This window comes from Amia ocellicauda, chromosome 21, assembly GCF_036373705.1.
Source record: "Amia ocellicauda isolate fAmiCal2 chromosome 21, fAmiCal2.hap1, whole genome shotgun sequence".
Taxonomy (NCBI): domain Eukaryota; kingdom Metazoa; phylum Chordata; class Actinopteri; order Amiiformes; family Amiidae; genus Amia; species Amia ocellicauda.
In genome coordinates, this window is record NC_089870.1 from 1077208 (window position 1) to 1099309 (window position 22102).

Sequence of the window (22102 nt, forward strand, 5' to 3'; positions counted from 1 at the left end):
CTCCAGACCACTGTGCTCCTCCAGTGCCAGAAGACTAACTCTACCTCCTCTCCACTCTCCTTCCTCCAGAGCCTGCTCCTTCTCATCCCTGCCCCCTAAATGGTGGAATGACCTGCCCACCGAAGTCAAAACAGCAGAGTCCTTGACCTCCTTCTGGCGCTTACTCAAGATGCATATTTTCCAACAGTACTTGTAATATTAGTCCTTTATCCCTGCTAGATAGCACTTCATAGTTTTATTATGCTTCTTGTGTTTTCGATTTGTTTTCTTCCTTGCTCCCTTTCCCGTAGCACTTGACTTAGCTTTTACCGTCCAGGATGTAGGACCTCACTTACTGTACTTGCCTGTGTAAATTGTAAATTGGAATTTGTAAAATGTATTTTGAATTGCTATGTTTCAGTTTAATTGAATTTGTAATGATTCTAGCCGCGGGCTAGAGTAGATGGTATAGCCAGGGAAGGCACCCCCTTCCTGTCTAGGGATTAGACATTCAATGCTTCTTCTTGAGCCACTCCTTTGTTGCCTTGGCTGTGTGTTTTGGGTCATTGTCATTCTGGAATACCCATCCACGACCCATTTTCAGTGCCCTGGCTGAGGGAAGGAGGTTCTCACCCAAGATTTGATGGTACATGGCCCCGTCCATCGTCCCTTTGATGCGGTGCAGTTGTCCTGTCCCCTTAGCAGAAAAACACCCCCAAAGCATAATGTTTCCACCTCCATGTTTGACGGTGGGGATGGTGTTCTTGGGGTCATAGGCAGCATTCCTCCTCCTCCAAACACGGCGAGCTGAGTTGATGCCAAAGAGCTCGATTTTGGTCTCATCTGACCACAACACTTTCACCCAGTTCTCCTCTGAATCATTCAGATGTTCATTGGCAAACTTCAGACGGGCCTGTACATGTGCTTTCTTGAGCAGGGGGACCTTGCGGGCGATGCAGGATTTCAGTCATTCACGGCGTAGTGTGTTACCAATTGTTTTCTTGGTGACTATGGTCCCAGCTGCCTTGAGATCATTAACAAGATCCTCCCTCCTGGGCTGATTCCTCACCGTTCTCATGATCATTGAAACTCCACGAGGTGAGATCATGCATGGAGCCCCAGACCGAGGGAGACTGACAGTTATTTTGTGTTTCTTCCATTTGCGAATAATCGCACCAACTGTTGTCACCTTCTCACCAAGCTGCTTGGCGAAGGTCTTGTAGCCCATTCCAGCCTTGTGTAGGTCTACAATCTTGTCCCTGACATCCTTGGACAGCTCTTTGGTCTTGGCCATGGTGGAGAGTTTGGAATCTGATTGATTGATTGCTTTTGTGGACAGGTGTCTTTTATACAGGTAATGAGCTAAGATTAGGAGCACTCCCTTTAAGAGAGTGCTCCTAATCTCAGCTCGTTACCTGTATAAAAGACACCTGGGAGCCAGGAATCTTGCTGACTGATAGGGGATCAAATACTTATTTCCCTCATTAACATTAAAATCAATTTATAACTTTTTTGAAATGCGTTTTTTCTGGATTTTTTTGTTGTTATTCTGTCTCTCACTGTTAAAATACACCTACCATTAAAATTATAGACTGATAATTTCTTTGTCAGTGGGCAAACGTACAAAATCAGCAGGGGATCAAATACTTTTTTCCCTCACTGTATAGGGGAATTGCTTATTTAGTTTTAGTTAGGGACATTAGTTTTTATAATAGTCTTAATAAAGGTATTTTTAAATAGGTTTTAGCATAGTAATTTATTTGGTATTGCATTCCCTTTAATAAGAATGTGTTGCCTGTAGCTGTCTTTTATTGCTGCTTATTGTGTATAATAAAACATTGTTACATTTATCTTTACCTGGTGTCCTGCTGGTGTGTCAAGATTCAAACGTTCTGTGCGGGGGAGGGTGTAGATTTGAGTTCTCTGACATCCAAATATGCACTGAATTTAATAACAACGCTAAAATAAATAACAACAACAAGTAAAATAAATAAACAAATCACCCCCTTTGTGCACTGTAAGCACTGTATTTTCAAAAGATAAAAACAGCTTACTTATGGCAGCTACACAGCACTGCAGTAGGTGCTACACACCTGTTTTGGATAAACAGCAGTGGTAATGTACATAATATGATTATGTTTGAGTTAGTGATGACCTACATACATATAGACAATTATGGGTATTGGGTAATATTTACTACTACGACCAAAATATTTAGTTTGTAATGCAATACTACACATATGAGCCTCTTTGTTTGCCCTGTCAGGACAATGGTATATTATTATTATTATTATTATTATTATTATATATTTTTTATTTTCTTGGCAGATGCCCTTATCCAGGGCGACTTACAACATAAGTGCAAAAATACAGTTAAGTACAAGGCATCAATCATTACAAATTCAATTTAGCTTAAACATAGCAATTCAAAATAATACATTTTACAAATTCCAATTTACAATTTACACAAGTACAGTAAGTGAGGTCCTACATCCTAGACGGTGAAAGCTAAGTGCTGTCAAGATGTAGGGTCACAGTCAAGGGCTACGGGAAAGGAAGTAAGGAGGAAAACAATCAAAAACGCGAGAAGCATAATAAAAACTATGAAGTGCTCTCTAGCACGAATAGAGGACTAATATTACAAGTACTGTCGGAAAAGATGCGTACCATGCGTACGAAAGATAATATACCATTGTCCTTGAGTAAGCTCCGGAATGAGGTCAGGGACTCTGCTGTTTTGACTTCGGTGGGCAGGTCGTTCCACCATTTAGGGGCAAGGGGTGAGAAGGAGTGGGCTCTGGAGGAAGGAGAGTGGAGAGGAGGTAGAGTTAGTCTTCTGGCACTGGAGGAACGCAGTGGTCTGGAGGGGATGTATGGAGAGACGAGTGTCTGAAGGTAACTTGGTGCAGTGTGGTTGAGACAGCGGTAGGTCAATGTCTTGAATTGAATGCGTGCCAGTAACGGGAGCCAGTGGAGGGAGCGGAGCAGTGGAGTAGCGTGTGCGAACTGTGGCAGAGAGAATACCAGATGAGCCGCAGAGTTCTGGATGAGCTGGAACGGGTGGGTAGTAGATGCAGGCAGGCCGGCCAGGAGGGAGTTGCAGTAGTCCAGGTGGGAGAGGACCAGTGACTGGATGAGTAGCTGAGTCGAGTAGTCAGTGAGGAAGGGACGGATCCGGCATATGTTGCTCAAGAAGAATCTACAGGTGTGTGTCAGCGTGGTGATGTGATGGGTGTAGGAGAGCACAGGATCGAGGGTGACTCCTAGATTTTTAGTGGAAGAAGAAGGAGAGAGTGTGGTGGATTCCAAGGGGATCGAGATGGGGAGGTCAGCAGAAGGTGAGGAAGAGTGGGGGAAAAACAGGAGATCCGATTTGGAGAGGTTGAGCTTGAGGTGGTGCGAGTGCATCCAGGCGGAAATAGCAGACAAGCAGGAAGAGATGCGAGAGGGGATGAGAGGGTCAGAAGAGGGAAAAGACAGGAAGATCTGGGCATCATCAGCATAGAAGTGGTAGGAGAAACCATGGGAAGCGATGAGGGGGCCCAGGGAGCGAGTGTAGAGAGAGAACAGGAGCAGGCCCAGGACGGAGCCTTGGGGAATGCCTGTGAGGAGAGGTTGGGGGTGAATGAGGAGCCTCGCCATGTCACTTGGTAGGACCGGTCACTGAGGTAGGAGGACAACCAGGTGAGAGCAGTCCCAGAGATTCCAAGGTCACCGAGGCAGGAGAGGAGGATGGAGTGATCAACGGTTGTCAAATGCTCCGGAGAGGTCAAGGAGGATGAGGATTGAGGAGAGGGAGGCCGCCCGAGCACAGCTGAGGGAGTCAGTGACTGCCAGGAGAGCCGTCTCAGTGGAGTGAGATGTGCGAAAGCCGGATCGCAGAGGATCAAGGAGTGAGTGTTGGGACAGAATGTCAGAGAGCTGATGGTGGACAGCCCACTCAAGAGTCTTTGAGAGGAAGGGGAGTAGGGAGACAGGGCGGTAGTTCTGAGGAGAGGTGGCATCAAGGGTGGGTTTCTTAAGGAGTGGGATGACAGCAGCTTATTTAAATGCAGAGGGGAAACAGCAAGAGAGGAGTGAGGAGTTGAGGAGGGAGGAGATGAAGGGGAGAAGATCAGGAGCGGTTGCTTGGAAGAGGCGTGAAGGGAGAGGGTCCAAGGCACACGTCGGTGTGATGGGAGATGAGGGTGGAGTATTGAAGAGCCTGTGGATGTCTTGGAGGAGAAGGAGGCGAAATCATCAACAGTGAGAGATGGGGGAGGAGGAGGGGGAGGGGGCGCAAGGAGGGAGGAGAAGGTGGAGAAGAGTTTGCGGGGGTTGTTGACAGTGGATTCGAAGAGAGATTGGAAGTAAGACTTCTTGGGTGAGGTGGGAAGGGTTGGAGAGGTGGATGTTGAAGTCTCCCCGGAGGATGGTAGGTGAGGACAGTGAGGGGAGGGAGGTGAGAAGAAAGTCGAGTTCATCCAGGAAGGAGGTGAGTGGACCAGGTGGATGGTAGAGAACTAGAAGGAAGAGGTGAGAGGGAGAGGTGATTTCCACTGCATGGAATTCAAAGCTGAGGGTTGAGATAGAGGAGAGAGAGGGGGGGACAGAGAAGAGGAGAGAAGGGGAGAGCAGGAGCCCTGTTCCTCCTCCCCGCCCGGTAAGACGAGGGGAGTGGGACAGGACAAAGAGAGAGGATAAGGCAGCAGGGGTGGTAGAGTTGTCTGGGGAGATCCATGTCTCGGTGAGAGCGTGGAAATCCAGAGACTGGTGGGAGGCGAAGGCAGAGATGAAGTCGGCCTTGTTGGAAGCTGAGTGGCAGTTCCACAGGCCCCCAGAGAATGGAGTAGCGGGAAGGGAGGAGGAGGGGGGGAGAGGCAGAGAGATGAGGTTGGAGGGATTAGGGAAACAATGGCATGCAGTTGCACGCCGAGAGGAAGGAGAGAGCAGGACAGGAATCGGAGAGATCGTCATGGTTGCCTGTTGTTGCTGTGCAGTGTCTCCTCGCAGTCTTCTCCTCGCTGGAGTCCCCACAGCTAGAGTCCCTGCCCTTTGTAAGCGTGGCCTTTCGGAAGGGGGGCACTGAAGGCTGCGGGCACTGACTGCTGGCGCAGAGGGGTGGGGGGCAGTTAAATACGACACCTGTAACTGATCAGGACGAACACCTGTGTTGGTTGAATGACACAAGGCTGGTCAGGACGGCCCTCCCTCCCACGCAGGACTGCTAATAGCACAATTAATGGCTGCTTAATATCTGAATACAGACAAAGACAGTGCCAGATACACGCAGTTACACGGAACAATAGCTCCCAGTAATGTTAAACAAATGCTAAATAATCACAGCCTACATAGTGTAACGCTTCTGATTGCAGACAGGGCATGTCGAGTGCGCTAATTTACTTGCTAAATTCACTAACAAACAGTCGCTGCTCTTCTTACAAAATAGGTGCAAGATTCGTAGCTAAACAACAAACCACATAAACAGTCAATGTAACTTAACTAAATGAGGAAACGCGAGAGAAAAAGTGATACTTAGATGCGGTGACTTGAGCAACTTCTCAGCTGGCTTGCCCGAGAGTCCAGTGGCATAGAGGTGTGCACTACCATATTACCGAGGAGGTGTCCATTGTGTGTCCAGACTTGAGTGCATTGCACAGTGTGGAATGATGCCAGATATGGAACAGAACATGGAACATGGCACTCGCCTCTGTCCAGCACACTGCCATCATTCATTCACCTGCAGAGTCCTGTTCCTTTAATGCCATGGCTTATTAACATATGGTAATGACTCGTTCATTGAAAACATGACATGCTAATGTATGATGTATCAAGCCCATATTGCTGTTGGAAACTAGTTCTTATCAGGCTTTGTTCTTTGTTCAAAACATGTTGTGGTCTGACGAGATCAAATTGGAATGTTTTGGTCTAAATGCCAAATGTTATGTTTTGCGCAGACCCAACAGAGACCATCTCCATGTTGACACCATCCCTACCCTCAAGTATAGTGGTGGCAGCATCATTCTATGGGAATGCTTGTCAGCAGGAACTGGAAAGCTTGTTAGAATTAAAGGAAAAATGAAAGGAGGAAACCTAGAAGAAGCCTGTATCGTGAAACCAGTCATCAAGTCCAGGAGCAGCTCACTTGGGTTTTGACTGGAAGGCATAGTAGGAAGGGGAACACGGTTCAAAATAGCTCCAACCAGGATGTGCTAACAGGGGCAGACTGGGAATAGAGACCAGGAACCAGAGCCTACAGGCTCAGTCGAGCCAGGCGGTTCCCAATGGAAGGGACCGGGCTCATCATGTCCTACCTGTAGAACCAGACAAATGTAAGTGGCGTTGCTCAAGCTGCTGCCGCACAAATGTCTGCCAAGGGGGCTCCATGAAAAAAGGTGTCCAGTTACCAGGGTCCCAGTGGAGTCATAGGCCATTGTAGTAGTGTCCACAATCCATTGCAAGAGACTCTGCTTTGAAAGCACCTGGCCCTGTGTCCACGCTCCATAGGACACAAACAGTTGGTCCCAGCGCTTAGTGCATTCCAAATAGCACCTGAGGGCCCGCACAGGGCAGAGCAGGTTAAGCCGACTCTCCTGCTCCGAAGTGAAGGGAGGAGGATGAAAAGCCATCAACTCAATAGGCCTGTTGACATGAAATGGAGACAGCACTTTCGGAAGGAACGCTGGGTTAGGCCGTAGTGTGAACCTGGAGCCATCTCCCACAAAACGGACACACAATGGGTGTACAGACAGTGCATGCAACTCGCTCACGCGTTTTGCAGAGGTGATTGCCAGCATTCTTAAGTGACACTAGCTTCAGATCAGCTGACTGCAGTGGCTCAAATGGGGCTTGGGAAAGTGTGTCCAGCACTACATCAAGGTGCCATGCGGGAAGTGTAGGGGCGAGTGGAGCTCCCTTTAAAAACTGTGCAGCAAGGAAATGAGACCCAGGGGCTCGCCATCAATCCGGATATGACATGCGGAGATGGTGAATTGCCCTTATCAATTGGAGATTGTCCTGCATTCACAGGAGAAGTCTGCATGCCACACAATGTAGTCTGGGGCAGCCTGACAGAACATGATGAAAGTGGTGGAGCGCCAGCAGCACTGCTTGCAGCTCCTGTGTGTTGATGTGGGCAGATGACCAGAGACCACTCCACGTCCCCTTCACTCCTATTCCATTCCAGACAGCACCCCAGCCTGTGTTTGAGACATCTGTGGTGATGACATCCCTTCTGTGAGGGCAGTCGAGGTTGCAGGTTGTCGTGATTTTGCCACCAGGACAGTGTCCTCCTGCATGTTGGGGTCATTGTTAATCGGTGATGTTTGCACAGCAAATTCAAAAGTGTTAAAATTCCAGTGTTGCTGATTTTAGAGTTGAAGTGTTGGCGTATTGGTGTTGTTTTTAAAAGGATTGACACCACCTAGTGCCTAGTCACCAAAAGTACCAGTGTTAAATCGAAGTGTTGTATCAACCCATCACCACCGAGTGTTGGATTAACATCTGTGTCTTCGAAGCCTGATCCGTTTTTCGTTTTTGTATGAGAGCCGCCATTACCACACACATGCCGAACAGGTAGGAATTTTAACAGTTGATATGTTAAAAATATTTTAGTGCTTAATTTACATCGGATAGCTTGACTTAGATAATGACATTTTATAGCTAAAATTAGAAATGTAACCTGTACCGTGTGACGCCATTTTTTGTCAAGAAAAATCCAGCACGACACACATATACTGCTAGCTAGCTCATGTTATGTTAGCATTTATGAGGTTCAGTCTAGTTGATTTTTGTTTTTATTTTGATTGGAAATGTTAGCTAGCTCAAGGATGACTGTTTGTAGAGTGAACAAGTACCCCGAATTGTTGTATGGTAAAGGGGGAGATCATGGCCTACCAAACTGAAGCGGTGAGTCTATTGTATTTCATGTCTTAAGTTAATTAACATTGAACAGTGTCTGAAATTAGCACACAACCAGTCGCAAAATGCAGGTACATTTCGTCAGTAGCAGGTTAATATATCAATCTTACCAACCACACTGATGGGTAGATAGAAAATGTGTATAGCCACCCAACTACCATTCACAAAACTAGTTCCTAATGATTGACAGGGTCTTTTCTGTCAGTATATCGAATCAGCAGAGGAATCCTGATGAAGATACTCCCCTTTTATTTTTGAATGCAGTGCATCACCATCAAGTTAAGCACACTCAAAAATCTAAATTATGTTGAGCTTTTGACAAAATATTCTAGCTCTAGGCTCTATTGCACAACTTTAAGCAGACCCAAATCTAAAGCTTCACAGTGAGACAACTTCCACGAGTTTGCAGTTTGAACATGCTTAATTTAAAAACTCGCTATTAACTAATGTAGCCACCGACAAATTTGCTAAGAATTGTACAGAGGAGGCATTGATTTAATACACACACCCTTTATATTTAAATCATTGAATATAACAGCTTATCAGTAAAAATAAAAAGTTGCCAAAAAAAAGACGTGCTATAATGGAATTGTTAAATTCTGCATGTTTAAATTGTATTTAGCTCTATTATTGTATAACAAGCATTGCAAAGCATGCTAATGTTTTCTGAGAGAAAAACAAATTGGTTGGCAAAGAGTCTTAAGTGGCTGGTTCACTAAAAAGTTAATTTCAGCCCCTGATGCAAGTAGCCTAATTTTGTTTAGGGTTGCAAGCACTTTCATTTTTATTGTATCCTTTCAACTGAACTGAATGTTAATTCAGTTTTAAAATATTAATGGGCTGGCTTGTCTGACTTGGTGAAAAAAAATTAAGCATTATTTTAAAGACCATGTTCATTTTAAAGACTTGTAACAAAGCCAGTGTTCTTGTGAAGGTGCAGTACACCTTTGGTAGGTATTCGTTAAGTAATTAGGTTGGTCATTGGAACTAGTTATTAAATTCCCAGATTGTTTACAATTGTGGTACCATTCATTAAGTTATTAAATGCTGTGCAGAGGACAGCAGTTTCATATAATTAAAAACATGCCATATTGTTTTTTCCAGAAACTTCAAGATTTTGCCATGCTGTTTGGACCTAACACTGCTGCAAGACTTCTGGAGAAATGGGGCACATGCTTTAAAGAGAGAGTCATCAAGGAAGCTGGGACCTTAACACCAACAACAGTTTTACAGAGGCTGATTACTTCTGCAGAAAACAAAGTGTCTGTGTTGAATAACAGTCCAGGTATAAAACTTGGTTTATCCTCAATCCTCCTCCTGTTGCATCTCCTGTCACTGCAACCTTCTGGAAGGAAGAGGACACAGAAAATAAGTGTGCACAAAGCTGTTGGACATTTGATGAAGTTTCACAAGGTTTGTTGGCAACTACATTGTCTTGTTTTTAGCTTTTAAGTTAACTGTTTACTCATCTCAATGATTTGAATAAGGTTATTGTGACATTACCTCCCCAAATGCTAGCAACTAGCCCATTGTTTTCTTCTCTTTTTGTATTTTATGTTTTTGATCCCAGTCCTGTCAGAGAGTAGATGAACACCTCAACGAGATTGAGAGGCAATATCAACCTTACCTACTTGCATCAGGAACCACAAAAGCAAATGTCCACAGCTTTTACATAGTGATGGACAAAAAGCTGATCCCATGTCAGGCGAGCACATCCTTAGCTGCCTTTGATGAGCTATTCAAGGCTCATTTTGTTTTCAGTTTAACATATGATGAATCCCTTAGTAGCATGTACACATTTCTCCAGACAACTGTGTACAACATTGATGTGGGTTGTACCAGAGAAAGCCCAAAAGTAAAGAAGCTCAGAGCTAAATTGTTAAACAATGTATAGGTGCTTCGTATGTAAATCCTTGCATGACACAACAAGTTGATTTGCCACCTTAAACTTTCACATGGGTTTTATCCAGGCAAAAAGTTTGCTTTGTGCTCAAGATGGGTGTTATTTGCAATTTGGAAGTTTTGCAGGTTTTAGGAAACATCTTAAAAACATTCATGGTGATGAGCATATTATGTCAAGAAATGATTTGTTTACACAAATGTCAACAGTTTCAGATCTTACTGGCATTCCATTACAAACAGGCATCTCTGAAGCAACCCAGTCAGAATTGTTTGAAGAACCTGAAGTATCTCTTATGACTAATGAGCAAACTCAACAAATGTATACATCCATTATAGCTAAACTGCAGGGAAGTGGTGTAGCAACTAACCTAATCCTGTCAGTAGTTGAAAACATGGAAGAGTATGTGAATGAACTCCGCTCAAGTATAAAAAGTCAAGTGTTGAGCTTAGTCCCCCCTTCCAACCCCAGCAGACTGTCTTTAGAAGATTTGTTTGAGAATTTACTCAATCCTTTCGGCAACTTTAATACTGATGGCAAATGGAATAAATACTTCAGTGACAAATGGGGTGTTGTTCAACCTGTAGAGGTACATTTAGGTGTAAGATGTAGGTGTACAGGTAGCACTGGCTGGGGCAGTGCTGTTGTACCCTTGAGCATTGTACTTCACTTAGATTGCTCCAGCTGTATAAATGGGTATAAATGTAAGTCGCCCTGGATAAGAGTGTCTGCTAAATGACAAATAATGTAATGTAAGATACGACACCAAGAGAAATAAAACCTCTGGAGTATGAGCAAGTCCCTATAAATGATACATTCATATACGTCCCATTACTTAAAACCTTAAACTTCATATTTAAGAATGAAGATGTATGCAGTTATATGCAGTCTTGCTGTCAAAGTGACATGTATCAGGATTTCTGTGATGGGAGCTACTTCAAAAATCATCCATTGTTTTCAGTGAAAAAATGTGCACACAGGTTTATTATGATGACTTCGAAATGATTAATCCTTTGGCCCCAAACAAGATATTGATAAAATTGGTTGTTTATATTTCATTCTCAGAAATCTCCCCCCCAAATTTAATTAATATCTTATGAATAGTCATCTTATTTCTTTATTTTACTCTCAAGATGACAAAAAATACGGAATTGATAGGATACTATGGCCTTTTCTTGAGGATGTGAAAGTCTTAGAACGTAGTTCCATTTTCTGAGGAGCCTGTTTATGGTACAATTGCACAAATCACTGCTGACAATTTAGGTAGGCACAGCATTCTTGGGTTTATGGAGTCCTTTAGTGCCAACTACTTTTGCAGGGTATGTATAATTGACAAGGTTTTATCTCAGTCTGTGTTTAGTGAGGATGATACTCAAGTTACGTAGCAAATTGTTGAATGACCAGCATTACAACCACCTTGTTTAAAATCCGGGTGTTAATGTCATGCTTTGGCATAAAGCGCAACAGCATCCTAAACACCTTGGCATATTTCAGTGTGTCTGACAATTTTGTGTTTGACATCATGCATGACATCTTGGAGGGGGTAGGACAGTATGATATAAAAATGCTCTTTGAATTTTTGGTTAAAAACTTCATCTCAAGAGAGAACTTGCTCTGTATAATTTATGCATTTAACTATGGCTATTTGAAGAAAAAGAATCATCCAACAAAGATAAGCTTGCAGCAGCCTGGCAATGGTATTGGCCTTAATGCTACCCAAACTATGTGTTTAATTACAAACATACCTCTTATATCTGGAGATATTGTCCCTGAAGGAAACCAACATTGACATTTATTATTGTTGTTGTTTGACATAATCAGCATTGTATTCTCCATTTAATGTTGTGGAAAATGAGGAGAAACCAGTGTCAGTGGCCAAACCGGTAAACATATGGAAATGACTAATTGTATTATGTTGTTTCAGATTGTTGCTTTGTGTATTACTCAATGTACACTAAAGGCCTGGATTCAAATTGACAGATTATTATTATTATTTTTTTTTTCTTTACTCTGACACTAAAAGTGTTCTAAGAATGAGTCGCATGCTTGTTCGGACAATTTGGTCTAAATAGGTTACACTGGAAGTCCAGGCTTAAGTTGATTTTACCATTGTGCCTGATACCTCACCATTATTTTAGTGATCCCTAGAATGCTATTGAATTACTGTGAAGTCGCATAACTTCACAATATATGTTGTTCATTTGTGACATTATGTTTTATGTTACTCTTATGTTACATTTGTTTCTAACTGACATTTTATGCAAATCCACCATGGTTCAAAATAAATGTTTTTAAATTGTTCTACTTGTGCAGTATTTTAGAATATCATTGACCTACTGACATAAGATAACATATGAAATGTTCACTTTGCTGGTTACACTGCAATATAGTACAAATTGAACTCCAGCCAGTGTTGAAAAACAAGCCATATTTTCACTGTATTGGTGTTGGCTACATTGGTAAAGGGTAATATAACTCAAAAGAGTGTTCTGATGCATGCACATTTTCACTGTGCTAGTGTTGCTTACATTTGTACATTTTTGACTCTACCTAGTTTTGGAAAAATGCTGTTTCAACACTGAGCACAGTGCTATTAGCACTGATTGTGGTGTTCGTCCAACACTCAGAGTGTTCGAAAATTACCTCTGAGATGGTGTTAGAATTTCAACAATTTTAAGTGTTGATTTTACACTTTTGTGGTGGTTCCCATATATACACTTCAAAAGTGTTGAATTGAACACTCATGGTGTTAAATTCACACATTCAAATTTGCAGTGTGTTTCTAGCTGGGTGTAACCTGTGGGTGTTTACCCAGCGTTGTAATGGACGCATGCGCATGAGTCCAAGGGGAAGAATGTTCAAGGTGGCCGCCATCATCCCCAACAGCTTTTGGAACTGGACCAGTTGGAGAGTCAATGTCCTCCTGAATAATGTGAAGCACGTCTCCAATTACTTGATTCTGTCTTTTGACAGGAAGGCTAGCATGTTCACACAGTCTAGCCTCATTCCCAAGAACACTACAGTCTGTGCAGGCTTGAGAGAGCTCTTCTCTGTGTGAATTGAGAAACCCAGTGTAGTCACGTGGCGTATGACCTCCACCTGTAGCCATGGCATCTGCGCACACCAGCTAGTCGCCCAGGTAGTTCAGGATCCTTATCCCCTTTGTTATGAGGGGGACCAGGGCTGTATCCATGCACTTTGAGAATGTGCCGGGTACCAGAGAGAGCAGCACCACACAGAACTTGTAGGCCTGGCCCTGGAAGGCGAAGCACAGGTATTTCCTGTGCAATGGGAGAATGAGGATTGTTGAGGCCCCTCAGATTGAGAATGGGCCTGAAGTCTCCATCCTTCTTTGGCACTAGTGAGTATCCCGATTAGAACCTGCTCGGGAGTCCTCTGCCTCCACTAGTTGTATTGCTTGTTTCTCCCGCGTCGCAGAGATCTCCTGCACCAGGGCTTTTGCCCTATTGAGTCCTGAGTCCTGGGTTCAGGCTTGCCATCGGTCCGTTGTGGGGTGGTGGGGGTGGCGATGTCGGCTGCATCTCTTCAAGGATATGATGGCAGCTTTGCAGGGGGCTTAGGAGTATCAACTCTACCTTTAGGTCTCCAGCCGGAGAGAGCCTGTTGTTTCCCCTTTGCTGTATCTGGCCCCTGCATCTGAAGCTGCCTTGGGCACTGCTGGTCTGTGGCTGTTGTTCTTGTGGAGAGTTTTTGCTCCTAACCCACTGCCTTCCCTGGTGCTGTGGGTAGGGCCAATGGTGTTACTGAAGCTTTGTATTTGGAGGCTGTTTCCTTGGCCTTCACCGAACACTCAATGCTGAGGTCTATGGTCTCCCCAAACATCTGCTCCAGTGTAATTGGAGTATCAAGAAGCACAGACTTCTCAGCATCCTGCAGCTTGGCGTGTGTCAGTCAGAGGTGTCGCCTCACCATGACCATTGCTGCCAGAGACCTGCCCATTACTTTCCCACCCTCTCTGAGGAGCTCTGTCATATAGACGTCCGCCAGTTCCATTTCCTCTGCGTCCTCCACTGAGGGGTGCTCTCTTTCCGCTGGGCCAGGTGCCCCATGTAGTGCACGAGAATGAACTGGGTGTTCACCGCCTTGACTGTCAATGTCTCTGCCCCGTATGCTTTCTTCAGAATTAGGTCTGTGCGGCACCGTTTGTAGGGGCAGGGGGCTCCTTCCCCAACAGTGTGTTGGCCTGGACCAGGCATGATGGGAGGAAAGGGTCCCAGACCACTCTGTTCTGCTCCCTCCGTGGCACACATCAGCTCTGCCGACATTGATGTCACCATTGCGGACACCGGCTTCATCCAGGAGGACTGAGACACTTCCTGGACCCTGCAGCTGATCTCCAATGGCCACTCATCGAAGCCCTGGAGGAATACTGTGTACAGTTCTGGGCACCACACTTCAAGAAGGATATTGCTGCTCTAGAGGCAGTTTTGAGGAGAGCAACCAGACTTATTCCAGGTCTGAAGGGAATGTCCTACTGAGAGACTGAGGGAACTGAACCTTTTCACCCTGGAACAGAGGAGACTACGTGGGGACTTGATCCAAGTCTTCAAAATCATGAAGGGCATCGACCACATCAAACTAGAGGAGCTTTTCCAGATCAGCAGGGACACACGCACCCGGGCACACAAGTGGAAATTGGGCTTCAAGGCATTCAAAACGGAAAACAGGAGACGCTTCTTTACACAGAGAGTTGTCACAATCTGGAACAAACTCCCCAGCAATGTGGTAGATGCTGAAAATTTAGGGAACATTTAAAAATAGACTGGATAGGATCCTTGGATCACTTAGTTATTAATGGACACCAAACGATGGGTCGAATGGCCTCCTCTCGTTTGTAAACTTTCTTATGTTCTTATGTTCTTAAACTGGGGAGTGACCAGCTCTCCTATGCCTGGTGGCCCTGGTGAAGTATTCCCCCCCTCTCCCCTGAATGCCTACAGTGTGTGCTCATGCCCGTCATCCGAGGGCAGTTTTGCTTTGCAGCGGGAGAAGTGATGGAATTCATATTGGTGAGAAGCTCCAGCTGTAAATCCTTCTCCCTCAGCCCTTCAAGGTAGGTTGCAATGCCAGGCATCACAGGTTGGCATCACAGGGATTTAGTTTGCTGGGAGAGTGTCGATTCAAGGGGGAGGTCGACGTCGAGGCGTCGATGTCAGGAGTCGTCGACATTGAGATGGTTGACATCGAGAGGGAGAGGAGTCAGCTTTGAGATAAATCAGCTCAAGAAGGGACAGGGAGGAGTGATCTGTGGACCAAGTCTCAGAAATCTGTCTGGATTTCTCCCTTCCCAGCAGCACACTCATGTTTTGTAGTAATCTGAAAGGTACAAAAGAGGTAATCAATTGTACAGAAGATCTCTGTAGAGGGGCATAATCCAGCTATGTGCGTGACTGCCACTGTACACTTACCTCCTTCTGAAAAGCACGCTCTTTAAAATTAACCACCTTGCAAATACTCAGAAGAGTGCAAAAAATACTCCATTAGAAAAAAAAGGAAAATATACCACATTCTGTTGAGCTGGGGAACACACTTCTCAGCACAATGAAGCACAAGCTTTATCACTGGCAAGGTGAAAGAAGAAATGGCAGGACTCCATTGGGCAGTTTTGGTACATGTTTTCACTGATTGGCAGGTCAGAAGGCTCTTCCCATTTGGAAATGGCTATCTTTCGATTTGAAAGGGAACACTGACTGGTGCAAAAAAATCGAAGAAAATCGATTGAGTGAATGCAGCACAATATATATATATATATATATATATATATATATATACACATTATTTTTTTGTATACAAAATGTGGTATTATGGGTATAGAGAGTGTATTAACTCATATTTTCATTGTTTTAATCTTTGCCTGGTATTCCTTTTATTTTTATGTTGTATACACCATACATGTTTTTACACTAAATTTTCTGTGCCCAATGTGCATTACGCTGCACAAATTGACAGATAGTAAACATGGCTTCAAAGAAGAATGAATGAAGCTGAGGTTGTTTACTAAATATTCTATGAATTTAACTGTAAAACTGCAGATGAAGACAGACAATGAATTCACATAGAATGTATGCCATGCATATATCAAACAGCTAACAAAATACTGTTTATCAGGTAAAGTATTTTACATGTACAAAATAAAAACATTCAAAATTGTAATACTTATCAATTTCTTAAAAACATTTCTGAAAACATTTAAAATGTTATCGTGCATAAACCAAAATTACAAAGTAAATGAACTTAGAAATGCATTAAAGCATTAAATCAATTAAATGTGTAAATTTTGTCAAAGTGCCAAAACAACAAAAACAGTCTAATACATTGTAAATTAACAGGAAATGCACCAGATAAATAAAAAAAACAAACAAAAGCAACAAAGAAAACAAAACCAAAACAATCTGGTGCATTTAACGCAATTAAAATGGTCAATGTATTAGACAAAAAAAAAAAACACCCAACATTCAAAACAAAACTCAAACAAGTGTATTTTAAAACCAAAATTCATTAAAAACAATTAAAAATCATTTTTAAAAGCAATCATTCATCAATTAAAGAATAAAAGATCTCGAACTCGGGCTCCAGCAGGGGGAGTATCCGTCCCCGAAGGTGGGATCCCATCACGGGATACTAAGCTCCCCAGATCTTGAAGATGCCAGTTTTTAAAGGCTTCCTCCTTGCCCCTCTGGTGGATCTCCAGATTGACATAGTCTCTTACTAGTACCATGCCCCTCCACGCGATGACAACTGGGTCCAGCTCCTGCTTGTTGAAGAGACGGATGTTCCGTCCCTCCCACAGGGCCTGTTTCACTGCGCAGACGACACGTCACCAGCACCTCAGGGTTGAAGATGTCAGTCCCTTAGCTGGTCCATAGAGGATCTGCTGGGCGGTCGCCTGTGGAGGAACGGGAAAAACAGGAGCCAGACCCTGCAAGTGGAGGGGCAGTCCCACAGATATGAGCCTCTGTCTCCCTTCCCAGGCAACCCTTGTAGGGGCAGGTGTCAAACGGGGCCAGGCCCCTTCTGTACATGAACACTCGTGTGGGGAGACACCGACTCACGGCCATCCAGGAGACATCTTTCTGCGTATTTGTGAGGCAAACATGCGTAGCATTAGTCCAGATAAACCGGCAGGTTTTGGGAGGGAAATCTTCTATTCTGCTGGTCTCCTGGGTAGATCTTATCTGGCTACAGATGGTCTTGTAGTCCCAGGAGACCAGCGCGGCTTTGTGGAGGCCTACTTCGAGCGCAAAGGCTCAGAGCGCCATGTAGAACAGCGGGGGATCCCACGAGTGCGGCCTGGTGTTATCCATGGCGCAGAGCCGAGTGGTCTCAGGCTGCTGGCAAAGTAAACAAAGTGCTGGCAAACAGCTAACAAAGTGGTGCTATACAAATACAAACCTGCCCAACATAGCATCAACAAAGACAAAATAGCTAAGAATTTATCTTTCTGGCCTAAGCCAACAAACTTGGGGTGTGTTGTGTGGAGTAGTGGTTAGAGCTTTGCACTCTGGAGTGGAGAGTTGTTGGTTCACCCTTGAGCAAGGTACTTCACCTAGATTGCTCTAGTAAATGCCCAGCTGTATAAATGGGTAAAATGTAGAAAGAATATGATATACTGTAATGATTATAAGTCACCCTGGATAAGGGTCTGCTATGAAATCAAATTGAGTAGTGTGGTCCCAGAGGGATTGTGGCATAGTGTTTTTCTCGAACAAACTCCCCAGCAATGTGGTTGAAGCTGAAAATTTGGAAACATTTAAAAATAGACTGGATAGTATCCTTGGATCACTTAGTTATTAATGGAAACCAAGCGAGCACAATGTGTCAAATGGCCTCCTCTCATTTGTAAACTCTTATCACCAAGAATATGATTTTCATTAAGATGCTCATCTTATGTTCTTATGTTCTTATCTATTTTCTGAATAATAATTGTGTCCAAGATTTTACAAGTAATGCAGGTGAGACTGATTGGTCTGTAATTTCCTGGCTCAGTCTTGTCCCCTTTCTTGTGGATTGGTATGACATTTGCTGTCTTCCAGTCCCCTGTTCTAAGTGTCAATTGGAATATTTTAGTGAGTGGCCTATAAATAATTTCCCTTATTCCTTTAAGTACTGTTGGAAATATCCCATCTGGCCCATGTGATTTGTTTGTTTTTAATTCTGCCCTTTAGTCCCTCCCTTTAGTACCTCCTCCTCATTTATCCTGATCTTTCTTAGGGTTTGAATGGACTGATTGTTAACCTGTGGTATGTTTTCCCTTTCATCTTTTGTGAAAACCTCTGTGAAATACTCATTTAGAACATTTGCCACACCTTGTTAATTTCTCAAGATACTTCAATTTTTGCCCTTTAGCCATTTCACTTCTTCCTTTATTGACCTCTTGCTGTTGTAGTATTGAAAACAGCTCTTTGCATTATTTTAGCTCCAAGAGCTATGTTTCTTTCTATTTCCCTCTTTGCTTTCCTGATCCCTTTCTTAAGATCTCTTTGCAGTTCAACATATTCTTTGTATTTTGTTTCATCTCTATCCCTTTTTATACAACATTTTCCTTCTCTTGATATTTTTTTGCATACTTCTATTTAACCATTTTGGCCAATGTTTTTTGGTCCTCAATTTGCTAAGTATTGGTACAAATTTCTCCTGAGCCTCAAGTAGAATATTCTTAAAATATAACCATCCATTTTCAACTGAGTCTGTATCCAGTGTGCTCTAGTCTAACTCTTCTAAGTGCAGCCTCATACCTTCAAGGTTTGCTTTTCTAAAATTGTAGACATTGTTTTAGACTTGTATGTAAAAATATGACATTGTGGTATGGGGGACACCAGTTTGGGTGTCTATTCCCAGTTCTACAAACAGTGTCCCAGCATGACACTACTGTAGCACTAGTGTACCTTATTGCCACTATGAATTACCATTATTACAAATTCTGTTCAGTTTAACACATTGTAGAAAATGTGTATACATTTTTCTTCTTCTTCTTCTTCTTCTTCTTCTTCTTCTTATTATTATTATTATTTAAATTATTTATATTATTGTTGTTGTTATTGTAGTGGGACAAATATTAATCCTTTCGTGGAAACTACTTTAATTATTAGTTTACATGCAAGGATACTACAGAAATCTAACAAAGTCATGTCACCCTGCCTCTGCCTTAAGGCTCACTGTTTCTTGAATATATAGGCCTACAGCTATTGTCTTTTGAATACCTGATCAACAACTGTATAAGTATGCATGGGGAAAATTGAACTCAGACAGCTGGATTGAACTGGGATTGCTGTAACCTATTATCTATCAAATATACAACGAGGCTTCTTCCAGCTCACATCTCTAGGTTTTTTCTTCACTTCATGTGAGAGGAGAGCTCCAGGTAACCTGTATTTATGTTTTGTGTAATAAACTTGTTATTTCTTCATCTGTGTTTCCTGAGATTTACTGAAACCACTACATTATTATTAGTATTAAAGTTAATTATTAATATTATTTACACTATGTAATATAATATTTTCAATTATAACATATAATAATAAGTTTCTGAAAGCCCAGCCCAGTATTTTTCTGTTTTGGACGTCTTTGTAAATCTTTCCACTGTTCTTAAGGTTGTGGTATGGCTGTAAAAACCGCTACGTTGAGACAATGTTGTGACGTTAATTATAATACTGGTTAGAAATAAAAGTTGTGGCAAATTAATTATTTTATTAAATGTATATGTGATTTATATATTCATTATTTAAAATTATTGTTATTATTTGTGTATTTATTTTAAAATATATTATATGTTAAATATTGTTCTTGTAAATGTACAATATGTATCCTGTAATAATTTTTTAATATATATTTTTTAACTTATTCTGTTGCCTTTAGTTGTTTGCAGTAAATGCTTTGGCAATATTTGTCTTACCTTGCCAAATTGTCATGCCAAATAAACTTTTTTTTAATTCAATTGAACTGAGTTTTCAAAGTAGACCCAGAACTCCTTGGAAAAATAGAACACATTATTTTGCTTTACTGGCTCATTCTAATTGGTCCAGGAGGGTGTGCATCGATCAGGAGCAATAAAGGCCAGGAAGATGGAGCCTTGAGGAAAAGAGGAAGCTTCTGATTGGAACAGGGGAATTGTTCACGGCAGGATAAGCACTTATATGTTCTGGGGAAAACTCTCTTGTCTTGAATGAGAGTTTTAGTTGACATTTGCTGCACATGTTTCCTGATTGACGGCTGTCTCCTTCTGACACAAATATAGTATTCTGAGGAAAAAGAGAAACAATCAGTCCAAGTAAAGAAACTGGAATGATTTCCCACTAATTATACTTTTCTTCCAGGGCTGGTATAGATGGTGTGTCCCCCCTGCACTCAGCTGGGCCCAAGGCGGAGAGTAGTGCACCTGTGGAGAGAGACACACTGGGGAAAAGAATAGCAGAGGGATGTGAATGAGAATAACATCTGTAGTGTGTGGATTAATTTACCTGGCCTCAAACGACAGGTCCCTCATGATTTTCATTTTCTTGTTTCTTTCTCCCTTCCTAGGATTGGTGGCACTCCAGGTCTGGAGGCCGACACAGCATAAGGGGGACCCCGTGCTGCCCAGCCTTACAGAGACCTCCACTCGCTACAACTTCAAATGAACATTGGTGGATAAGAGACCCCCTTTTTTTCCACAGCATTCCCGGGACTTTGACTTTGTGGGGGGCAGGACAGGCTTAGCTTTAGTTGAGTTTTTAGTGTTTTTATTAAAACATATTTTTAAATATTATTGTCTTTTTTTCATTTTGTCATGATTGCTAGAACAATCTCCCTGTATTAAAGGCGGTTTTAGTCTAGGGTTTTACTCTTAGTAATAGGGCCTCCAGCCCGGCAGACTTCATGCCCCGCCTTAGGTTGTTCCCCTCTTTGTCATCGTCACACATAACTAGTGTTATGAGTACTTATGTGCGTTTTATGTCAGTTGGAAAAACGGTTATGGCTGGTTATGAATGTCTTATGGCTGTGTTATGTAGGCTACACAAAGGGGTGTTCAAATAAAGGGTTACCAAATGCTTTACCAACACTTCATAACAATATTAAGCATATATTATTAATATACATATACCATAATAAGCAAGCAACACCATAATATAAAGTGTTACCATGGAGATTCCAAGAGAATGTATGGGAATGTTCAGCATTCCTTTATGGATGGGACTCAAAGATTCCCACAGATAAATAATGTATCTTTAATTTTGTTATTTGGATTGCACATACTTCCTGGTATTACTGCTGCATATTTAATTCAGGAAGTATTGTTTTAAATACGCAGTGCATGTGAGAGCTGTGGTGGAGTGTCAGTTTTTAATCAGCTGTAAGGCAGCTCTGAGTTACTGTGAAACACTTGATGCACAGAAATATACTGCCGTGTCTCCAGAAACCAGATTCAAAATTTGTAATGTGGATTTTCTGGTTTCAGGTCTGGTCATTTTAAATTTTGAGTCTTTAAATTCTTGTTCTAAATGCACATTGTCTTTACCTGTAGAATAACCTATCAAGGGAAATCCTCCTTTCTTGTCCTGTCGGTACCAGAAGATATTGAAGTGAGTATTATCATCATGTTCACAGTGAAGTGTGTCAGAATTTATCCCTGGGCTTTTGAATAAGATTGGAGGCTTCTGAGTGACAGTGACTGTATCAGAAAAACCTGTAACACAAACAAGAATGTATGAAAATAACCAATGGACATCAAGTGTAATGTAAATTGTTGTACATGTAATGTATAATGTATATTATTCATTTAGAAATACACTGTGTATGGTATTAATGAATGGGTTCCTCACGAATGAAAAAGCATATTCTGCATACAAGTTTTCTAAATCATACATTGATGTTCTATATACAGATCTTGAAAGCTAATTTTTAATATAAACATTACTACGTCTTCTACTACAATACTATACTTCTACTGTTACTACTACTAATAACTTTATTATGTATCTGTATGTTAGCTGCAACTAATTGCACAACTGAGCTATTTACACAGATATGTACAAGCTCTTACTGATAGTGAGGTACAGTCCCATGAGCAGACAGAGGAGTGCCATTGTTTCCCAGCTGAAAAGACTTTCTGAAGGAACTGGCTTCTGGCTCTGGATTCAACAAGTTGAAGAAGTGACATCATAAAGCCTGCGGGCCAATTAGGGATTCAAACTGTCTCTTGAATAGTGGCTGTAGCTCAGTGGAGGCACCTCAAATCCCATCTCCAGTCACTAAGCAGACTGCTTAATCACAGGGTTTGAACTGCATAGTATGAGATTTGCAGAGTACACTTTGGGTCAGAACAAG

At 42.4% G+C, this 22102-nt stretch overlaps 1 gene segment (V, D, J or C); it reads right to left on the bottom strand.

Moving 5' to 3' along the window:
- LOC136717329 (T-cell receptor beta-1 chain C region-like) overlaps positions 1-21897 on the bottom strand; it is a 46617-nt gene extending 24720 nt beyond the window's left edge. Inside the window, 2 exon segments of the C gene segment in view lie at positions 21294-21461; positions 21819-21897. Coding sequence covers positions 21294-21461; positions 21819-21861 — 211 coding nt within the window.
- Between the last annotated feature and the right edge of the window lie 205 nt (positions 21898-22102).